The sequence below is a fragment of the Canis aureus genome, chromosome 2 (genome assembly GCF_053574225.1).
Source record: "Canis aureus isolate CA01 chromosome 2, VMU_Caureus_v.1.0, whole genome shotgun sequence".
In the NCBI taxonomy this organism is placed as follows: domain Eukaryota; kingdom Metazoa; phylum Chordata; class Mammalia; order Carnivora; family Canidae; genus Canis; species Canis aureus.
In genome coordinates, this window is record NC_135612.1 from 57,975,590 (window position 1) to 57,996,696 (window position 21,107).

General features: G+C 50.7%; 1 protein-coding gene and 1 long non-coding RNA gene across 5 annotated transcripts in view; both read right to left on the reverse strand.

The window, feature by feature from the left end:
- Positions 1–20,965, reverse strand: part of ARNT2 (aryl hydrocarbon receptor nuclear translocator 2) — a 155,780-nt gene extending 134,815 nt beyond the window's left edge. The window contains exon 1 of one of the 4 annotated variants that reach the window (XM_077874286.1): positions 20,710–20,965. In XM_077874286.1, the coding sequence (XP_077730412.1) occupies positions 20,710–20,740 (31 nt within the window). In that variant the 5' untranslated portion in view covers positions 20,741–20,965. Of the gene's footprint in view, positions 1–1,452; positions 1,475–20,709 lie in introns of those variants that run through there. The other 3 variants (XM_077874295.1, XM_077874275.1, XM_077874302.1) reach the window with 3 other exon arrangements.
- LOC144299044 (uncharacterized) lies at positions 8,500–17,915 on the reverse strand. The gene is made up of 5 exons (XR_013365853.1): positions 17,897–17,915; positions 13,153–13,280; positions 12,271–12,427; positions 11,685–11,808; positions 8,500–8,790 (listed from the first exon to the last, which is right to left on the reverse strand). It is a non-coding gene; the product is annotated as an uncharacterized LOC144299044 (long non-coding RNA).
- Positions 20,966–21,107: the final 142 nt, after the last annotated feature.

Genomic DNA, 21,107 nt, shown 5'->3' on the forward strand with positions numbered 1-21,107 from the left:
TTCGGGGAGGAGCCTGGAAGTGCCAAGAGAAGGCAAGGCCCTGAAGATGGTTGCAGGGGCCTAGGGGGCAAGAGCAGGCACATCCCTCCCCAGTGGCCCTGAGGCTACTTTCTCAATGTGGCTGTGATATCCTGTGGGTGTGACCCCAAGGGGGAGGGACATGGAGAATAAGGAGATGCTGTCAGCGGTGCCAGGGAGTCTCTGTGGCTTCCAGCACTGAAGGGTGGTCATGACTCCAGAGATGAGGAGAAACATCTGGCAAGCCCTGATTGGACAGCGGCCCTGTCACGAATCTCACCTGAGCAGAGGCAGGCCCACAGCACCCCTTTGGTCTGAAAAGCTGCACCAGTCAAGTTAATTTCCTCTACTTTCTATCCAAAAAGAATGCCCAGAATGTAGAATAGGCACTCCGAGAAGTAATCTCCCAGTGACGTAAACCAATAAAAGTAAATCTTACATCTTTTCCAATCTACTTCCTGGTGTGAAGTATGTGACCAATAAATCCTGAGGATGCAGGTCATCACATGTGGAGACATGATTGTCATCTGGATCCAAAGACTGGACATGGCTGCAAGCAGGTGACACAGAGTGAAAGTCACCCTTGTCTGTAAAGGGATGTCTGCTTGTGATCAACAGTTCTCTGCTTCCTCCTGAATCCTCTATCTTTCTTTCCAGGAGAGAACAGAGCTCATGCCTATTCAGTTGAAAACGTCTGCTGTGTACACACCCGTGGTGGGGAGCTGGGACACGGAGGAGCATCCCAGCTCCTGCCTTGCTCACCTGTGAAGCTGGGTGAGTCACAATCTGACTCTGTCCATCTGTAACTTATGCGTCCCACATACTCCTGCTGCATGAGATCATGTCCCAGAAACTGTTAGTGGGTCAAATGGCAATGGACACTGAGTACCAACTGCTACACCGCTCGGCAACTTCCCTCGAACACCTCAGGTCTACGTGCAGACGTGCTCAGGGTAAATAAATGCACAGCACTGCCTCCTGCGGTGTTGCAGAAAGGCGCCCGGATCTTCACCCCCTGGCCCACAATAATGCTCCACCCAGTCACCAACAAGTACAAGTATTACTGTACAGGTGTTACCCTAAGCGCACAGGTACATGGAGCAGACAGAGACTGCCCCCCATTGTCAGGAGGGGCTAGGGGCAAACAGGCAGGAAAGAGAAGAGCTGCACACAGACTGCGACCCCTCAGAGGTCAGATTCAAGAAGAGAGAATCGTCAGGGAAGCAGATTCTGAAGAGTCGCAGAGAACTTTCCAAGAGCTGAGACTGTCTAAATGGGAAAAAAGTGTCTTCTCAGTTTCGTGTGTGTCCAAGCATGCACCAAGCAAGCCCTGGATGACTATCAGGCCATGGCTTTATCATGGGGACTCCTATTGTGGCTACAGGGTTAAGACAAACAACCCATACCATCCTAAGGTATATGACCTTCACCTACTTGGCATAACGTTCTACAGCTTTCAGAGTTAGCCTCGGTCTCTCCATTGACGCCGAACTCAGCTTCTCCTCCTCAAACCATGCGGTGAGCTGACTCCCATTTGCTCCATCAGCAGAAGTCGCTTCTCTTAAATCCTGAGGCTCGAAACTCCCTGCCTGCCTTCCACGAAGGATTTCTGGGCACCTGTTTTGTATCAGGTACCATACCAGGCACTGTACTCAAGCTCAAAATTGAGTGGGACGGTCCAATACAGAATCAATGTGTGCTGTGAACCAAAAAATAATAATTTTAAAATGTGTCTTAGAAGACACGTAGTCGAGGCACCTGGATGGCTCAGTGGTTGAGCCTCTGCCTTTGGCTCAGGTCACAATCCCAAGATCCCTGCATCAGGCTCCCTGCAAGGAACCCTCTTCTCCCTCTGCCTATGCCTCTGCCTCTCTCTGTGTGTCTCTCATGAATAAATAAAATCTTAAAAAAGCAATTAAAGAAAAAGAAGAAGACATGTAGCCAAGGGACACAAAGCATAGGTGCCCACGTTTAGCAGAAGGATTCCTAAGTGCTGAGCTTGACCTCACAGGTCAGCCACATCCCCCAAGACTCCCCTCCTTGATGGTGGTCTCTTCTTGCCTTTTCTGTTTGGGTTTATGATCTTATGGCCCCAAACATGGGTTGCTACAATAACATCCAACAAGATAACTTTATGCTGGCCCTATAAATTGAATGGTGATCCCCTCCCCCCAGATTCATATGTCAAGGCCCTAACTCCTAGCATGATGGCATGTGGAGGCAGAGCCCCCAGGACGTGGCTAGGTTTAGAGGAGGTCTTGAGGGTGAGGCCTTGTGCTGGGATTAGTGTCTCTAGGAGAAGAGGCAACAGCAGAGAACCTGCTTCCCCCTCCCACCCGTGCAGACACAGCGAGGTGGCCGTCACATGCCAGAAGAGGGGATCTCATCAGGAACCAGATCAGCCCACATCTCGATCCTGCACATCCCAGACTCTAAACTGAAAAAAAGAACTTTTGTCATTTAAGCCATCTGGTCTCCCACACTTTGTCATAGTGGCCTGGGGTTGATTAACACCACTGGTCAATGGTGCCCAGTCATAAAGAATGTTTTCGATTTGGGAAACATGTTCCTCTACACAAGATAACTTAACCTGGTCAAGAGCAATCAGACATTCTTTCCTTTTCACAGACCCCAAGGGAGAAGAGCCATGAGACTGGTGACCATGACCTAGCATCAACCACGCCCTCCCTTCTGCTAGCCCTGACCACTCCAGGAAGCCTTGGAGGCCTTTGAGAAGTTCGACTTTGCTGGGATGGACAGAAGGTCAAGAAAGACCGAATTCTGTGGGCAGCTGGGGCTGCCTTCTATCCTACAAAGACGGCACCCTAAAGCCAACTCTGCTCCTCTAGCTATGCTCAAAGTAGATAGTACGGGGACTGGCAGGGCCCAGGTATGGCTGAGGGGCCACTAGTACCCCACACCTACATTCAGAATCTGCATCAACCTCAACGATCTTTTACCCTGGCCACAGAAGGAGCACAGCCAGCATCACATGTTCACATGACCACCTCTTCTGTATCCACGGACTGATATACAGTGCTCTCCTCTATCCTAAATGTACTCTTCTAGAAGTACTTAATTCACTTGAGCCTTGTGGATAGACTTGGGGACCTGAAATAGGGACCACAACCTCCCCCGCTCCAGGTCATCCCATAGAAATGCCAATGAAATAGCCAACTTTACTGAGAGGGTGGGAAAAAACATGCCCATCAGGACTCCACGTGCACACGGCCACTCTGGGGTCCCAGGAGTGAAAGCCTGCCACACCTCAGCAAGTCAAAGACGGGAGCTACTCAGAGTCCTATAGAGGCCCCGCACTCCGTTGGTCTTCTCTGTCTTTGCTATGGTCTGTTTGCACTACACTTGGTTTAGGTGTGCATTTCTTCTGGTTTATCCCTGCCACCTCTGACCAGAGCTCTACCATGGGCACAGAATGGGAGGTCTCCCCACCGTCTCGCCCCCCTCCCACGTGCTCTTGCATCCTCTCTGTGCTAAATGCTCTATAATTTTTTCCATTTTCTAATTCATTAATTCCCCATTCATCTGTGTTTAGTAGCTATTAAATCTGCCCATGGATCTCCTGATTTTATTTTTCAATGCTATCATTTCCTGACAGCCCACTTGGATTTAACAGCAGCTGGCCAGTTGGCTGCCTTCAAGTGGCTCCTGAGGACCTGGAGAAGGAGCATCTCATGAGGATCTACAACCAATTCAAGATCTGAGGCCTCCTTTCCAGTTCTCCTGAGCTCTAGAAGGCCTAGATACCTGAGTGAAAAGGTGCATCTTCCCCAGGAAAAATGAGATGAAATGTTCTAACAACCAAGCTGCAAGTGAGGAAGCAGATTGAATTTGATGAGAAAAAATAATGCAGTAAGATGGGGTATAACAAGAAATTTCTATCAGTTATATAAACATCGTTTCATGCATTAAGGTTCAAAATCAGTAAATTAAGGCTTAAAATGGCCTTCTTAGATGTTTTGACATTAATTTCCTTTTTACTGATTTTAAATTTTGACCATGGCTTTCTTTGTCTCTGCATGAGCCCGAAAGAGCATAGCCAATCCTTTTATTTTCAAACCTATGAATCACTTTTTTCAGGTTGTAAATAGTAGTATATGATGGTATAGTTTGGAAATCTATTGTTCTACTTAATTAAGAGAATCTTAATGCTTCTCTGAAAAGCCACCATTTCCCAGGCAAAGATGACACACTGAACTCCTGCCCCATCTCTCTCCTTATCCTGACACCCTGTCAATGATAGTGAGGATATTCCAGTCCTGGATGCCAACAAGCTGGCAGTTTCTCTGGGGAAAGAAACGAGAGGTTTAGTTTCTAAAGAAATTTAAATCTCTCCAAAGCAATCAAGGAGTTGGGGAGTGGGAGAAGAGATGGAGGACCATTGTGAGAAGTCTACAGCTAATAAACAATTTCTAGAAAGAGAGAATAAAGGATTTATTTAAAAAGAAAAAAGTATTCAGGGGCACCTGGGTGGCTCAGTGGTTGAGCATCTGCCTTCGGCTCAGGTTGTGATCCCGGAATTCTGGGATTGAGTCCTGCATCAGGCTCCCTACAGGGAGCCTATTTCTCCCTCTGCTTCTCTCTGTGTCTCATGAATAAATAAATAAAATCTTTTTAAAAATTAAAAAAGTATTCAGCCCTGAAAGCCAGAAAGGGCCCACTGAATAAATGAAACAAATCCCCACACCAAGGACCAAACCTTCATTTTATAGATGAGAAAAACCCAAAGAGAAAAAAAGCAGAGTGCCCAAGAGCACAGGGGAGCCAGCTCCAGGACGGGGACACGGTTCTCCTCCTACACCCTCATGCTGCCCAGTGCCCCGTCCTAGGACAGCCTGCTCATCCACCCACCACCTTCCTCCTAAAGCCACCCAGAAGCGCCAGGGTGAGGCATCAGAACAGCCTCACCACTCCCCAGCTGTGAAATGGGGCTACTAACCCCAACTACTGGGAAGACCCAATGGTTCATGGATCCAGAGCCAGGTGAGTTAGTTAGCAGTGGGCATGGTCCTGGCTCAGCCACCTCTGTGGACCTCAGGGTGTCTAGGAACCAAGGGCGGCAGCAGCAGCTGGGGACGGCTCTGAAATGCAAATGTCACCTCCCTCAATCCTGGCCTCCTGACAGAGCCTCAGAGCGGGGGGGGGCGGGGGGGGGGGGCAGAGGGGCAGCTCGCTGGTCAAGAAGCCTGCCCTGCGGTGACCATGATGTTGAGACAGGGCAAGCAGGAGCCAAGTCACTACTTGTGCGGCTGCGCCACCTAGTGGGAGACAGGCCTAACAGACCTGCACCTGCAGGGAGCGTCCCCAGCGCCCACTCCTCCCGCCCAAGGCCCTCTGGCCCTCCAACCCTCCTGCCGGCCGCCTCCAACAGACTGTCCAGACACAAAGGACAGTCAGTGTTGTCTTTTCTAACACTGTGTCCCCAGCACCTAAGCACCATGACTGAAAATGGGCAGACAGGTGACAAACTTGTTGAATGGATAAAGACAAAAAGGCACAAGTCCTAACTTCTAACTTGTCCACAAGATATACAAACTGGCCCCAGTTTGGGCCAGTTAAACAGGTGGAAGGAGATGGGGGCACCAAGCCACCACCTGCACAGGCAGGTTCCAGGCGCAGTCTGGGCACCCTTTTGGGTAGTCTGCCTGGAGCCTGGAAGGGGTGGGAGGCAGGGCATCACAGGTCTGAATTCTGGGGCAAGACCAGGAGGGAAAGTAGCAGGAGGGGCAGGGTGAGGAGGAGGACACAGCCAGGCCCCCAGCAGTGTGTGTGTGGGGTGCTGGCTGTGAGGAGTGGGGACACCAGGGGCAGGGGCAGCACCCCCAGCAATGAGACAGGGAGGAGGGGCTGCATGCATACAAGAGCCCCCAACAACCCCAGCATGCCCAGGGGAGATGGGGGCTTATGGGGGCTTCCTGTTTCCTAAGAGCCCCCTTCTTCCATAAGCACACCTAGTTGTGTCCTCCCCTAGTCCTTCCTGTATGGCTGGAAAGATGCTCCTCCCTTCCAGACCCTTGTCGTGCTCCACAGCACCATGGCTCCAAGAGAAGCAGGACTGTGAGAGGCGGCACCATGTGCCCAGTGTTTACCCTGTGCCAGGCATCACCCTGAACACCAAGAAATATAACCCTCTCGTCCTTACCACAAACCAATGAGGCACCCCGTTTTACATGTCAAGGAGTGGCAGCAATGGGACAGCCACCAGTGGGCCAGGTCCACCCAGCCTGCCTCCATCCAGCACAAGGTGGCACCTTGCTCACTCCCAACCTGGAGCACACAGAACAGGCCCCCCTGCACCCATAAGGGAGCCGTGTCGTTTCACAGATGGGTAAACAGAGGCCCTCATCTTCTGTAGTGCCTCCTAGCAGACGGCACTCACATCAGCCCCAAGCACAGAGCAGAGGCCTCAGAGTTCTGACACATCTGCCCAGCAAGGTGAGCCACCATAACCTCGGGTCGGGGATGGTCCCAACATCTCCACCCTCACTGGCTCCTGGGTCTCTGATCAGAGAGAAGGGGTGGGGGGGGCATGTGGAAGGGGGAGGAGGTAGAGAAGGAGGAGGAAGATGAAGGAGAAAGAAAGAGGTGAGGTGGCAAGAAGGAGGAGGGAGGGATTCTCAAACTTTGGAAAACACAGCAAGTCTCTGCAGGCAAATCACACGAAAAAATAATTTTTTTTAAGTCATTAGATCTTTCTTTATAAAATCACAGCAAAACACCAACTTGCTTTTAAGTGAAACCTAGAAGGAGCAAATTAACTTCCTTAACATAAATGAAAATACACATCTAAGCCAGGATGTGCACCAGCAACAAGGAGCAGGACAAATCACATGCTAATTACTGTCTGAATGAAGATCTAGTTGTTAATTGCAGCGTGTTTCAGGCATTTCCACATGAGCAACTCACCTGAAAAGCTTTTCAATTTGTATGTCGGGAAAGTTGGTAATTAAACACTTCAAATCCCTATTGACTTTATTAGAGATATGATAATCCCTACACAGTTAGATTATAATTATTTTATTTGTCAAATGAAGTTGATATTTAGTTTAGGAAAGTATTAGCCTCACAGCCTTTTTTAAAACTCTCCTGGGACCTGTACTCGACAAGGAGTGTCTGGAGCTGCCCATAAATGGCTGCAGAATCCTGAGAAGGCTCACCAGGCGTGCAAGGAATGGCATCTACAACCACTGATGCCCTTCCTCGGCCTTGTCTTCTCAGGACCCTGACTTCGTCCACTCAGAGACTGCCCCCCTTTCTGAGTGACAATTGCTAAAAGCAGTCTTGTGATACAAAGTCACTTTGGTAATGTCTCTGATAAAGAATTTAAAAAGTGCAGGAGCCTGGGTGGCTCAGCAGTTGAGCGTCTGCCTTTTGGCTCAGGGCGTGATCCTGGTGTTCCAGGATCAGATTCTGCATCAGGCTCCTGCAGGTAGCCTGCTTCTCCTTCCTCTGCCTGTGTCTCTGCCTCTCTCTGTGTCTCTCATGAATAAATAAATAAAATCTTAAAAAAAAAAAAAAGAATTAAAACTGCAACCCCAATGCAACCATGAGACAACACCAAACAAAACCAAATTGAGGGATAGTTTACAAAATGATTGGCCTATACTTGGCCACAATGTTAAGGCCAGAAAAGAAAAACAAACAAAAACAAGCCTCTGAGCAATTACTCCAGAATTGTAAAGGGACATCACAAGGTTGGATCCAGAAGGTATGATGTTAAGTGAAATCAATCAGACAGAGGCAGACAAATACCATACGATTACACTTAGATATGGAGTATAAGAAACAAAACAAATGAACAAATAAAAAAAAAAACAGATTCTTAAATACAGAGAACCAACTGGTGGTGCTGGGGGAAGGGGGAGGTGATATGATACAAAGGAGATAAAGAGTTATGTATAAACATCCAGTCATAAAATAAGTAAGTCCCAGAGATGAGAAGTACAGCATGGAGAATATAGTCAACAGTGTGTGGCAACCTCACTTACAGGGATGAGCATGAAGTCACGTAGAGACTTGTTCAATCACTATGTTGTGCACTGACACGGATGTGACTCGCCCACCTGACACTGATGTGACTCGCGCACCTGACACTGATGTAACTTGCGCACCAACACTGATGTAACTCGCCCACCTGACACTGATGTGACTCGCACACCTGACACTAATGTAACATCGTGTGTTAATTATACTCCAGTTAAAAAAAGATCCTACAAAAAAGGAGAGACATCATTGCTCAATACAATTTGTAATCCTGGACCACACCTAGGTCCAGGAAATCAATGTTTCGGGCTCTGAAGAACACATGGTTTAAGTATTAATAAGGTCTCTGGGTTAGTTAGTACTGTCTAATTAATGCTAATTTCCTGAGTTGGGTCACAAAGTGTGGTTCTATGAGAGAATGTTCTCCTTCCCAGTGATGGGGGTGTCGCTAAACACCACAATCAAGAAAGAACTGAGACATCTTCGGAGCAGCTTTTATTGCAGTGTGGGGACAGACCTGTGGGCGAGCACTGCCCTGGGATTGCGAGGCCAGACTGATTGTATACTCTCAGGTTTGGGGCAGGGGAGATAACGTGTCTCAGGAATTTCTGCATGTTGAAAGCAGGTGTCCAGGACCCCGGAGGTCTGGCTGGGAGCAAGGTAAGATTGTTTCCAGTCTCTCCAAAAACTCGAAGGCAGCCTTGAGTCCCCTGAGGAACACCATGCTCTGCGGATCTCAGGGGATGACATGATTCTTCATTGGTTTGCCATCTGGGAGACATGGAGACCGATTCAGTCATTCACTCAACAAATATGTGTTAAGCATATTTGTATACAGCAATTAGGTGCCAGGCCTCGTTCAAGGTACTGGGGACAGCGTGGTTTAAAAAATAAAGTCCCGGGGATCCCTGGGTGGCTCAGCGGTTTAGCACCTGCCTTCAGCTCAGGGTGTGATTCTGGAGTCCTGGGATCGAATCCCACATCAGGCTCCCTGAGTGGAGCCTGCTTCTCTTTCTCTCTCTCTTTCTCTCTCTCTCTCTCTGTCTCTCAAGAATAAATAAATAAAATCTTTTAAAAAATAATAAAAAATAAAGTCCCAACTCACAGGGAAATGAAATGACTCCAGGGTTTCTGGCAAATCCATGCATGTGCTCCCCACCACCTCCACCAAAATACCCCCCAATTCCCATACCTCACCCATGTCCCCTGCCTTGGGACGCGGTGCCCCACTCACCCAGTGACTGAGTCAGGAGCCCTGCTGCTCGGTCCCCCCATCAGCCATATCCAGCCTGTCATCCGGCTCACCTGGTGTGTCACTGCTTAAGTACCTCAGGCTCCCTGCACCTCCCCCCATGTCCACTGCCCCCTGAGGTGGCCTCCCCCACCCCCACCCAGACTGTCCACACGGCCTTGCAGCAGGTGTCCCTCAGCCGGCTGGTGGACTCAACAGCCGGGGAGATCTTTCCAGAACCGTCCTCCCATCACATCACACCCTGCTCACAACACTTCGGGGGCTTCCTGTTGCACCTGGAAACAAAGACTCCTTTCTTTCCTCTTACTTATTTTAATGATAGCCTCATGCATGCAATTCCTTAATAAACAGCTGACTCTCCAACCACACACCCGGCTTTGCACACAACTGTGAGCACGCAGTTGGCATTCAAATTAATATTTGTTTAATCAGGTGGATAAGCAATTAAAATAATTAATGTCTGGTTTTGGCCAGTGAATGGAGATTCACTGCCACTGGGGACCTGGAGGGGGGTGGGTAGGAACTGTAGGAGGTGCAGGCCTGGCCTATCTGGGGGACACACGGACAGATGCTGAGGGCTGTCAGCTGAGGGCTGACATCAGGGAAAGGCACAGGCCCCTGTCCTAACTGGAGCTGTACGCCCGAGCTCACCCCTTCAGCATCCTTTCTCTGTCCATCAGAGGAGCAGGCTGGGGTACACCTGCCCCCTGCTGTCAGGCATGCTGTCAATCCCTTGCATGAACTCTCCCAACTGTGCCTGTTCTAGAGAACATTCTGGAGAACTGTTGAATATGTGTGCAGTCAACCTGTTTTGCTCAGCATCCTCCTACCTGCCCCCACCCCAGGACAAGAGCACAGCACCCTCCATGTGGGGAGGCAGGGTGCTCAGGGAAGGCTGCCTGAACCGAACTGGAAGTTTTCTGGTATGAAATGCTTTCAAAAGGAGAGAACACAGCTGTGATCCTTGATCACATTCATTCATTTTATTCTTTGGGGGACTTGGAATCCATCAAGCATATCAAATTATGGCAAATGATCCCAGACTACGCCTCATTTCAAACTGCTGATGGGATAAAAACATCAATGCTGTTCTAAAAATAATAATAAAAAAATTTTGCAGTTCCGGTATTTCACATTTAAATTAACTTCCTTCCCGGGTATCATTATTAGCTGAGAAGCGTCATCCTGCTCTCACGGCCACCATGGTTTCCTACCCTCAAGTGGTGGTCATGAGAGCTGGTCCCTTCACATTCTGCTGGCCACTCGCCCCACAGTCATCTGGGCTCCATCGGCCAGACATCATACAAAGTCCCATCCCTGCAGACTGGCCTTCCCCACCCGGGTACGGCAGCAGGTTCAGCAGTATCCATGGCCCCGAACCCCCTAATGCCAGCCCCATGCCACCTCCTCCACTGTCCTTGGCCTCTGGCCTCTGTCCAGCAAGCAGTCTAGACATACCAGTGCCCCCCACAGGTAAACACTGTGTGGACACTCCTCTGCCCCTGCCCACCCCTTGCCAGGTTTCCCAGATGCTTTGCCACATAGTCAGAGGTCCCTCCAAAATGAGAGAATATCATTTGGGTATAGCCATGAATTAAAAACTTGGGGGAATAATTAAAGTCAAGCCTCCTGGTGCCTCAACATCTGGAAGTGAGCTCATTAATTGATGTTATAAAGAGCAGTATTGTAGGTGTCCGGGCCTCCCTTCCGTCACTTAGCAATTTCAGTGGCTTTTTCTTTCATCACCATGAGGACAGTTTGGTGGGCTGGTCATAAAATGGGCAGGAAGATGCCCCCACTCAACAGGTGAAGAGCCTCAGGTGGCCAGAGAGGGTCACCCAGGGCCCCAGGGAGAATCTGGTGTCTGGAAGAGGACCCTCCTCCCCTCTGGTTCCCCACTCTGCTGCCAGCAAGGTCTTCACTGATCTGGCTCTCGAAGGCCGGGGATCCACCCACAAAGCTTGGTTTGAGCACCAACTCCCCAGATGCTCTCCTGGGGGTCCTTCCCCCTGCCCTACATACATTAAGTCTCTCCTTTCATCACCTGGGCCTGGGTAAACAGGTGCCCAATGCAGGTGTCACCAGATCAAATACACGTGCGCGCGCGCGCGCGCACACACACACACACACACACACTCTACCCTCACCCCTTAAAACCTCCCAAATGTGCATCTGAAGTAGAAATAACTGCCATGAACTGTCTAAGCCACAAAGCACAGGCAAAGGGTATACCCACACACACCCAGAGCCCTGGGGACTGATCAGCCAGGGGGTCAGCTGGGAAATGCGTCCTAGAGACATGTGTGCATAGTCAGCAATGATCCAAGGTTTCTGGGACGGTGAACATTCCCCACTGCTGGAGAAGGCCTTGTGGAGGAAGTGAAGGGGGACCACGTCCTGCTCTTCTACTTACATAGTGGGGACCCCAGGCACGTCTCTGAGCCAGGCTGAGCCTTTGCACTAACCTCTGTGGAAACCAATAGGAATAAGAACACATAAACCCATTCAACTGTCCAATTCTGCTTCCAGGAGTGAACCTAAGGGCAGAAAGAAATCATGTAGTTACATCTTTCTCTCCAGGGACATCTATGACCATAGATGGTCATAAACATAAGAGACTAAGGGAACAGACTAGGGCAGGGCCCTAGAACAGAATCTGCCAGCATCCCTACCATTGATGAAGGGAGGATATAGCAAAAACAGAACAATACATCCAGAATCTAAGAGCTAGGGGGAAAGTCTGTAATAACACATACAAAAATGTTAATAGTGAGTGGGGGGAACTACCTTCCCGTTTTTGTATATTTGCCAACTTTTTTTTCCCCTAATGAATACTTATCCTTATTGCTGCAGTCGGGGGATGGGAAGATTATGAGGTAAAGAGAGGGGGACCCCTCCACAGGCGCAAGGGGACCCCAGGCTCTGGCCACTCACAGCATAGCCAAAGTGGTCAAAGACACCCCCCTGCTTCTCACATGATGTGCGAAACTGGGAATCACCTGCTTGTGAACATTTTTGCTTCTTTGTGGATTTGCCTGGGAAACGGTCAAACTGTTGCAGTTCTGAAAGCTACAGAGGCTCCTTATCTGCAAAGAGTCCCGGCCTCCAACTGCTGCTCCAGCCTGCGGCATCCAATCACAGGGCACTGGATGTATCCTTTGAACAGAAAGGACACGGCTCCCTGTGTGGCGTCTGAGCCACCTGCCTCCGGGCACTGAATCTAGGGCCAGTCCAGAGTCTACCTTATTTGCAGCTGCTGGTAACTACACACTCCTCCACACACAAAACAGAAGGCAGGAAGGGGAGCACCCCTTCCGGGAGGACCCTAGGGGGACTTTAATAAAGACCCAGGTGAGGATGGGCCTTCCACTATACTACCAGCTGGTCGCCAGGTTCTTACCAGCCTGACCTCCCTCCTTCTGGGGAGGATGATAAGATTTGTGCATCTCCAAGCTTCCTTTATAATGAGATAAAGTGTGGAGGAACTGGTTGGGGTAGGGACTACCCTGAGAGGATTTACAGATCAAAATCAGTTCCCACAAATAAAGGCCAGAATCTAAACTAGACAGCTCTGGCCTACCGTTTCAGAGACCCACAAATTTACGATCTATGGCTTTGCTTTCTTGTCTCCAAGGCAGGCATGTACAGGCAGCCACATCCAAGACTGTAACACAATTCCCAGGCACCCGTGCACCCATGTACCCGTGCACCCATATACCCGTGCATCCATGTACCCGAGCACCCACTGTACTGGATGCCCACTGCCCAGCAGGTGGTATGGCAGGTGCAGGGGCTGCACAGGAAAGAAGGCATTCCTTGCCCCCGTGGGGCCTACAGGCCAGCAGGAGACCCAGGCATTGACCAATGAGCACACAATTTACCATTTCACTCCCGATGAGAAGTGCTCCAAATGCAGAAGGCCCCGACAGAGTGCAGGACAGGCAGGCTGGATCCGGATCAAGGCGTCAGGAGAGCCCCCACCCCACCTCCAGCTGGGTCAGAATTCAAGCTGAGATCAGGAGAAGGGAAACACCTCAGTGTGGGCAGTAAGTGAGCAGTGGGGTGGTAGAAATAGATGAACACGTTGTCAGCAAAAGCCCTGGGGTGGACAGGCTGGCCGGGAGACCGCATTCAGCCCACAGGGCATCCCATGTGGTGCCCGCGGCCACCAGCCTGCCCTGTGCCATAACCGCTCCCACCAGCCGGACCACACCAGGCTACACTTGACACATGACAGCCCAGCACTACCGTGACTTTAGGACGGGGTGGAGGGGAGGATGCAGAAAGGATGTCCCCAAGCATGCAAGTGGAGCTCTAAGTAGGGGTGCTGCCTGGGGTTGGGGGAGCTTTTGGGATCTCATCCTCCCTGAGAAGAATACTCAGAGGAGCTACTGCAAGGCTGATGTCCCTCCCAAAGTGCTCCCGTCTGCAGCCAGGGTCCCCAGGGCCCTGTGGCCACCATCTGTTCACAGCTCAGCCCCATGTCCTGGGTCACCCTAAGCCAACTGGTTCACTCCAACCCAATCGTCCCAGCTGAGGCCTCAAGCAGGCCTGCTGGGCCCTGTGCCCCTACCACCCAGGCAGCAGGACAGCAGCCTGGGCCACCACTCCTCCTCTTTCCTCACAGTCTTGCTTGCCCCTCACCACATAGTCCTGACGGTTCTGCCCCCAAAAGAAAGTCACTGGTGTGGGTGCCCACGGGGGAGGTGCCTGGCCCCACTGCTAATGGACCAGAATGGGCCTGGTGCTCCCAGTGCCGTTCAGCATCCTGGCCCCAAAGCACATCTCACCTCCTCCCTCTTCTCTCCCTCTCCCTTGCCAGCCAGGCCCCCGTCAGCAGCCTCCAACTGCAGTCCTGCCTCTCCTCCTCCTTCCAGTCTGCTCTCCACACAGCAGCCAGGGACAGCACGGTGAAGTGGCAGTCAGGGCGTGGCTCTCCCTGCCTCAGAGGTGGCTTCCTCTGGGGCCCTAACCCAAGCTCCATGACCTCCCATGAGCCGGCTTCCAGCCACAGGCTGGCTTCCTGCACCACTTCACCCTTGCTCACCGTCCTCCAGCCACTCTGGCCTGCTCTGGTTCCTCAAAGCAGACCGGCACTTTTGACCTCAGGGCCTTTGCAGAGGCTTTTCCCTGTGTCCAGAATGTGCCTCCTTGCCCCTGTCTCTCTTCATTCCTGAGATCTCAACTTACAGGTTGCCTCCTCGAGGCAAGAATATAGAAGACAGCCTCTTCAACAAATGGTGCAGAAACATGCAGAAGAATGAAAGGGAACCACTCTCTGAAACCGTAACACAAAACTAGATTCAAATGGATGGAAGATCTAAATGGGAGACCTGAAACCACAAAACTCCTAAAAGGAAATGTAGGCAGTCATTTTGGACATTGGCCATCACAACATCTTTCTAGATGCATCTCCTCAGGCAAGGGAAACAAAAATAAAAATGAACTATTGGGACTTGAACAAGATAAAATGCTTCTGCACAGTAGAGGAGAACGCTAACAAAACAAAAAGGCAGCCCACTGAATGGGAGAAGATATTTGCAAATAGACACTTCTCCAAAGAAGACATCCAGACGGCCAACAGACACATGAAAGATGCTCCACATCACTCAGTATCAGGGAAATGCAAGTCAAAACCTCACACCAGTCATAATGGTTAAAATCAACAACACAAGAAACAAGTGTTGCTGAGGATGTGGAGAAAAAGAAACTCTCGTGCACTGTTGGCAGGAATGCAAACTGTTGCAGGCATTCTGGAAAATAGTACGGAGGTTCCTCAAAAAATGAAAAATAGAATTATCATATGATCCAGCAATTCTACTGGGTGTTTACCCAAAGAAAATAAAAACTAATTCAAAAGGGTACATGTAACCCTGTGTTAACTACAGCATGATTTATAATAGCCAAGACTAGAAAGGAACCCAAGTGTCTATCAATAGATGAATAGAGATGTGATACATACATATATATATACACACACACACACACACACACACAACGGAATATTAGTGATAAAAAAGAATGAGATCTTGTCACTGTAACATGTACGAACCTAGAGGATATTATGCTCAGTGAAATAAGTCTGACAGAGAAAGACAAATACTATATAATTTCACTTATGAGAGCTAAAAACAAAAAAATAAACAAAAATTCATAAATACAGAGAACCCAAACTGATGGTTGCCAGGAAGGAGGGGAGTCAGGAGATGGGCAAAATGGGTAAAGGGGCATGGGAGGTCCAGGCTTCCAGTTATGGGATGAGTAAGTCACAGGAATAAAAGGTAGAGCACAGGGCATAGAGCTAATGGTATCATAATAGTGCTGTGTGGTGACAGGTGGTAGCTGCACTTGTGATGAGCCCAGCATAACGCATAGTGTTGCAGAATCACTATGTTGTACCCCTAAAACTAATGTAACACTGCATGTCAACTATACTCAACCGCAACAAAAAATAAAGTCATATAGGGGCACATAGGTGGCTGAGCAGGTTAAGCATCTATCTGCCTTCGGCTCAGGTCATGATCCCAGGGTCCTGGGATAGAGCCCCACATCCAGCTCCCTGCTCAGTGGGGAGCCTGCTTCTCCCTCTGCCCCTCCCCCTGGCTCATGCTTTCTCTCTCTCTCAAATAAATAAAAATCTTTTAAAAAAAGAAAATCAGATAAATTTTACAAAGTTAAACTAAACCTGAAATATAATCTCATAAAGCATTTCATTACATATTACATATCTGTTTTACATAATTAATATCTATTTTATTTTACAAATGTATACATATCCATGTTAGAATGCATCCCATCTCTGCAGCAAACAGTGAGTGGTAGGAACTTGATCATAAAACACTGCCTATCAGAACCTCCTGTTACCTTAACATTAGACCAGGATATCCATCACCTCAGCCAAGATCCATGGGTCCCCGTGTCCACCTTGTCTCACCTATAAAACATCTCATAATAGGGAGCAGTAATGATGTTTGTGTTAAGTGAATACTTGCAATCGCTCGTGCAAGATAACAAGCAAATATCAGGACGTCTCGATGAATCAACCAAACTCTTTAAACGACGACTGCCTACAAATCCGAGGATATAATGTCCTTTAACTTTTTTTTTGTAAGAACTGTCATATCAGAGAGCTTTGATTCTAAACTGATCGATATCACGTTTGCTTTGTATGGAGTGATCTATAAGAGAAAGCAATAAAATCAAATGCTAACAAAAACTTAAAAAAAAAAAGATCCTCCAAGAGACAAACCTCAAATTGCCTTCATTTTTTCCTACCATTAACAATTTTATAACTAACTTATTTGTGTGATTCTTTATGGCTATGTGTGCCTGTGGGCTGTAAGTAGCTCAGTGGCAATGGCTGTCCTGGTTTTACTCATAGTTTTATCTGATCACCTGGAACCTAGCTCTTGGTACCTGACACATAATAGTTCCTTAGTAAATATTGGCTGAGGAAGAAATAAATCTCTTTTTTAGGTATCATTCCTTTCACTTGGCAGAAGCCAAAAGGCTCTCAGCTCATCACTACGCTCATAGCACATGGTAAACTTTATAAAGATTTTTTTTTTAACTTTATAAAGATTTTTACTGAAAAGAAGACCAACACTATATGTTAACTAACTGAATTTCAATAAATTTGAAAAAAAAAAAAGAGAGAGAGAGAAGACAACCGTATGTTTTACATGTGGATGGTCTGGCAGCAAAATGGACTTTTTGCCTAATGCATGGTACTAGACTGATTCTAAACACACGTTTTCAAAACATCCCTGAAATGCCTACACAGCGTGTAACTGATGGTGTGTCAGAGTGTCGAACTGGCAGTTTCTGCCTCAGAAGGAGATAAAACAGCGACGTGTCTTGCATTGACCGGTTCGCGGGTTCCACGGAACATAGTATGTAAAGAACTCGGGACTTACGTGGTCAGCTCGGTGGGACATCTATCTCTACGTAGGGCAGGGCCACTGGCCACAAGCACCCCATGCCTCCCTCCCAGATTCTGAGTCTATCCCACTGTCGGTGTCCCTCTGGATCCCCAAAAGCATTGATAGGACAGCCACTGGAGGGCTCCCCAGGCCTTCACAACTCTGCCCACATAACACCAGCCCAGAATGACCCTACATTCTCTGTAGGACATACTCTCTCTTTTAAAGGCCAGGTTTCAGAAGCTAGCTCCCCACAAGGCTTTCTCTGGGTTCCCGGCATGATGCAGGCACAGCCGTCCAACATGTATTCCCTTGTACCTTCTGTTATGAAGTTATTCTCCTTATGCCTCCCCTGTTAGCCTCAGAACCCCCTGAGGTCAAAGAGCATCCTTCCTGACCTTACAATCTCCTGAACCCTGCAGAGTGCTTGGTACATCAAAAGTGTTCAATGTGTCTGTTGGACTGACCCAAACGTCCCTACGTCTACAGCTGTTTACCCAGAGGACCTTCCTGGACCATGCAATCAGTTCCAAACTAAAATGTCAAAGACCAGAAACACGGAGAGAAAAGAAGTCTAGTAGCTGATTTCAGGAAAAAAGAAAAAGAAAAAGAAAAAGAAAAGGAAAAGAAAAAGAAAGAAAGAAATTAATTCTAAGTCTCTGAAACATTCCTTTAACATGTGCAAGCATGCCTTATTAATTACCTTGCAAATGCTCATTGCAGGAAATGTCCTGATAATGTCTAATTCCTGATGTTCTCTGGTCTGACTGTACCTGAGTCCCTCATGCTTCAGCTACAAAAGATTAAGGTGGAGTGATGGCATTGGAAAAGAAGTCCCCTTGTGCCCTGTGCCATTTCAGTTACCGATAACCCTCTACGCGTGAAACTAATCCAAACCTTCCCTATTCCATATGAATCAGAAATGCCTAAATATCACCCAAAAAGGAAGGGAAGCAAATAATGCACACTTGCAACAGAAGTTTCTAGGACTCCATTCCCCAGTGTAGAGGACATATGTCATCCCCAGCCAGAGAGAATAGGGAAAATCAGCGTCTGGAAGTATGGAATGTCAGGTGTCACTGGAGACCCAGACTGCGGGGACAGAAGCCAGGAGAATTGTGGAGAGCCCAGGCTTTCTCCTCAGAGAGCATACCTCCCTCGGAGAAGCTGCTAGAATCCGGACCTAAAAGCCAAACAGGAGATTTGGAACAGGCAAATCAGAGGTTTAAATGGAGCTCCTATGGCCTGAACTACCAGACAATGTGAAGACTTCAGCTTTGTCCAGTGTCACGGACCCCAGATTACCCTCACCACGCCTCACAGAGCAGGGGTGCTGTGTGCTGAGGGGTGTGCTGGCAGGCAGCCGTGAGCTAGGAAAACGAACAAGTGGGCAGGTGTACAGAGGTGACAGGCTGTGGCCTTTGTACCCTGGGCACGAAGTAGCAGCACAAATAAATCTCGGTGCCTCCCGGTGCATTTGTCTATGTTTACCAAGCTCTTACTCTTTGCAAAGCAACAACATCTGGGGAGAGGTGTGATGCAGGAGGAGGAGGAGGTGTTCAAAGATGCGTCGGAGGACTCCTGCCCTAGATCGATGGACTCTGGGCAACAGGCTTGGGTGCCTGGCCTCTCTTTGCCAATCAAATCTGAAGTCTTGGGCACCTGGGTGGCTCAGTGGCTGAACATCTGCCTTTGGCTCAGGTTGTTGATCCCGGGGTCTTGGTATTGAGTCCTGCATCAGGTTCCCCACAGGGAGCCTGCTTCTCCCTCTGCCCGTGTCTCTGCCTCTCTCTGTGTGTCTCTTGTGAACAAATAAATAAATAAAATCTTAAAAGAAAAAAAATCTGAAGTCTTCTCTTGGGCTTTGCTGTATCCCTTCAAACTGTATCTTTTCTCCCAAAGGAGAAGGTAGATGTTCATACTGGACAAGAACCACATGGCCCACAGATCTGAGTGTCATCACAGGGGACTGGAGAAGAGGAAAGACTTTTCATTTGAGAAGACCTCTCTGTGCTCGGGATGTCTGGCATGTCTGCCAATGCAGATAAGACCAGAAGACACCTGGTCTGCCAGGCAAGCCAGGTGTTTCCAGAGAGTAAAACAACCCCTCACCTGCATCATGTGAGTCTCCCACCTTTGAAGGCACAGGAAGCTGCCCCATATTTGTCTCAGACAGCTGGTGGAACAGTGTAAGGGACAAAAACCATTTTGAACGGTGACATGAGGGTATATGGGTGTGTATATATTATGTGAAGATTCTCTCCGATTTTATTCCTGTTTCGAACATAAACCTATATTGGACTAAAATATCCTCGTTTGATTGCCTTTGCCTTTTTTTTTTTTTTAACGTTAAAGCATTTACGCCCATCAATCTGCTGTTGACCTGTGAGGAGTGGAGCGGGCTGGAACTGCAGATGCGAGGGGGCAGGCAAACCGGAGCCGGTGTGTTCAGGTGCGCCACATTCCCCTTCAGCGGCCTGGACCACACACTCATGCCATGCTCTTCCAAGGTTCCTTGTTTCTCTGAAGGAAACTCCTTCCTTGGAACTACTCGGACCCTCCACCTCTGGGTGTCCACGTCTGAGCTGTGCCAAGCCCAGGCCCCACCTGCCCGGAGGCTCCTTCCTCGGTTGCAAGCCAAGGCCAAGAAGTCTTCCCACCCTCCCCCACCACGTGCCTCGTTTCAGCCTCCCTGCCTCGGGGCTGGCTCCTTCCAGTGCCATCTAGACCAGGCTGTCAAGTCAACCTTTCAGAGGAACAGTGATCATGTGACCTCCTGTTCACTACCACCGCGGGCTCCTCCACGCAGGGGGGAGGGAGTCCAGACCCGGACTCCTTAGATGCCCTTCAAATCCAGCCGAGTCTGTGAGGCCCCGGCTCCCCCCCACGGCCCCGTGCCCCGTCGGGCACCCCCTGAAGCCTGCCCAGGGAGAGTCAGCCCCGCGTCCCTGAGACCCTGGGCAGTGCCCGCTCTCGGAGGGCCGCCCCGGGCCGCTGTGCACGGAAGGGCTCCCGGCTCCCGGCTCCCGGCTCCCGGCTCCCCCGCTCCCCCGCTCCCCCGCTCCGAGGTCCGGGGTCCGGGGACTCTCTTTCCCCTTCGCCGGCGCCCCGCCCTCCGTCCTGGCGCTCCCCGGGCCGGCCCGAGGCTGGCGGGTCCCGCTGCTCCCAAAGCTCGAGCGCCGTGGCCGGGCCGCGCCCCCGTCTTCGCGACGCGCGCGGGGCCGGGGGGTCGCCGAGGGGGCAGCGCCGGGCCGGGCGGAGCTGGCGTCCCGGGGGTCGGGCCCCGCGGCGGGGGAAGCCGAGCTCCCGCCCGGGCCACCCTGTTGCATCCCCGCCGCCCGGCTGCAAACTTCTGCCGCCGCCCGGGGAGGGGGAGGGGGAGGGGGAGGGGGAGGGGGAGGGGGAGGGGGAGGGGGAGGGGGAGGGGGAGGGGGAGGGGGAGGGGCGGGGGGGCGCGGGCGCGGGCGCGGGGCTGCGGCGCGGCGCGGGGCGGGGCGGGGCGCGGCGGGTACTCACCCGGAGGGTTGACGGCCGCCGGGGCTGCCATCTTGCCGGGAGCCGGGGGCCGGGGGCCGGGAGGAGGCCGGGAGGAGGCCGGGAGGAGGCCGGGCGGGGCGGAGGGCGGCGCGGAGCCGGGCCCCGGAGGGCGGGCGGGCGGGCCCAGGCGCCGCCGCCGCCGCCGCCGCCACACAAAGGCCGGCGCGGGCGGGCGCTGCCTCGGCTCCCGCCGCCCCGCCCCGCCCCCTCCTCCTCCTCCTCCTCCTCCTCCTCCCCCTCCCGGGCGGCCTTTGTCGCGCGGCGGGGGGCGGGGGGCGGGGGGCGGGGCGGGGGGCGCGGGCCGCTGCTCCCCGCCGGCGGCAGCACCGCGAGACTTGCGGGCCGCGGGACCCCGGGGGGGGGCGGGGCGGCCCGTC